This window comes from Chlorella variabilis (genome assembly GCF_000147415.1).
Source record: "Chlorella variabilis unplaced genomic scaffold CHLNCscaffold_18, whole genome shotgun sequence".
Lineage (NCBI taxonomy): Eukaryota > Viridiplantae > Chlorophyta > Trebouxiophyceae > Chlorellales > Chlorellaceae > Chlorella > Chlorella variabilis.
In genome coordinates this window covers 785590-786039 of record NW_005435070.1, presented here as the reverse complement: position 1 = coordinate 786039, position 450 = coordinate 785590, and the positions used below count along the sequence as shown (strand labels likewise).

General features: G+C 61.6%; 1 protein-coding gene across 1 annotated transcript; it reads left to right on the top strand.

Annotated features, from left to right (window-relative positions):
• On the top strand, window positions 1–450 carry CHLNCDRAFT_137123 (expressed protein; the record flags this gene model as incomplete). The annotated part of the gene is made up of 2 exons (XM_005845407.1): window positions 1–226; window positions 419–450. 2 exons carry the CDS (start codon window positions 1–3, stop codon window positions 448–450), a joined length of 258 nt encoding a protein of 85 aa, XP_005845469.1.

Below are 450 nucleotides of genomic sequence, written 5' to 3'. Positions count from 1 at the left end.
ATGGTCCCACTGCTGAAGGCTCTCTTGGTGGAGATAGTGGCATCCGCCGGCGGGCGGCGGGTGACGCCACGCATGGTTGCCGACATTGCGGAGGGGGCGACGGCGGAGAACTTGCAGTTCCTTTTGCGAGTTCTGGAGTTTTGTGCAGCTGCCGAAGTCGTGGGGGGGAAGCATGTTGAGATGATGATGAATGCTGTCACGGGCTGCAAGCTCGACGCCCCGCCAGGTGCGCCTGGTGGCCACGCTCAGCCAGCCAGTCTCTCCATGCCTTGGTCCTGCAGGCTCTGCCTGCCTTGCCTGCCTGCTGCCTGCCTGCTCTGCCTCCCTTCATCAGTTCATCAGTTCCTTGCCTGCTGCAGGCTTGGCAAACACCGCGTTCAAGTTTGGTAACAAGATGGGCGCGACATCCACCTTGCAGCGCACGGCAACCGGGGTGACAGATCCAGTTGA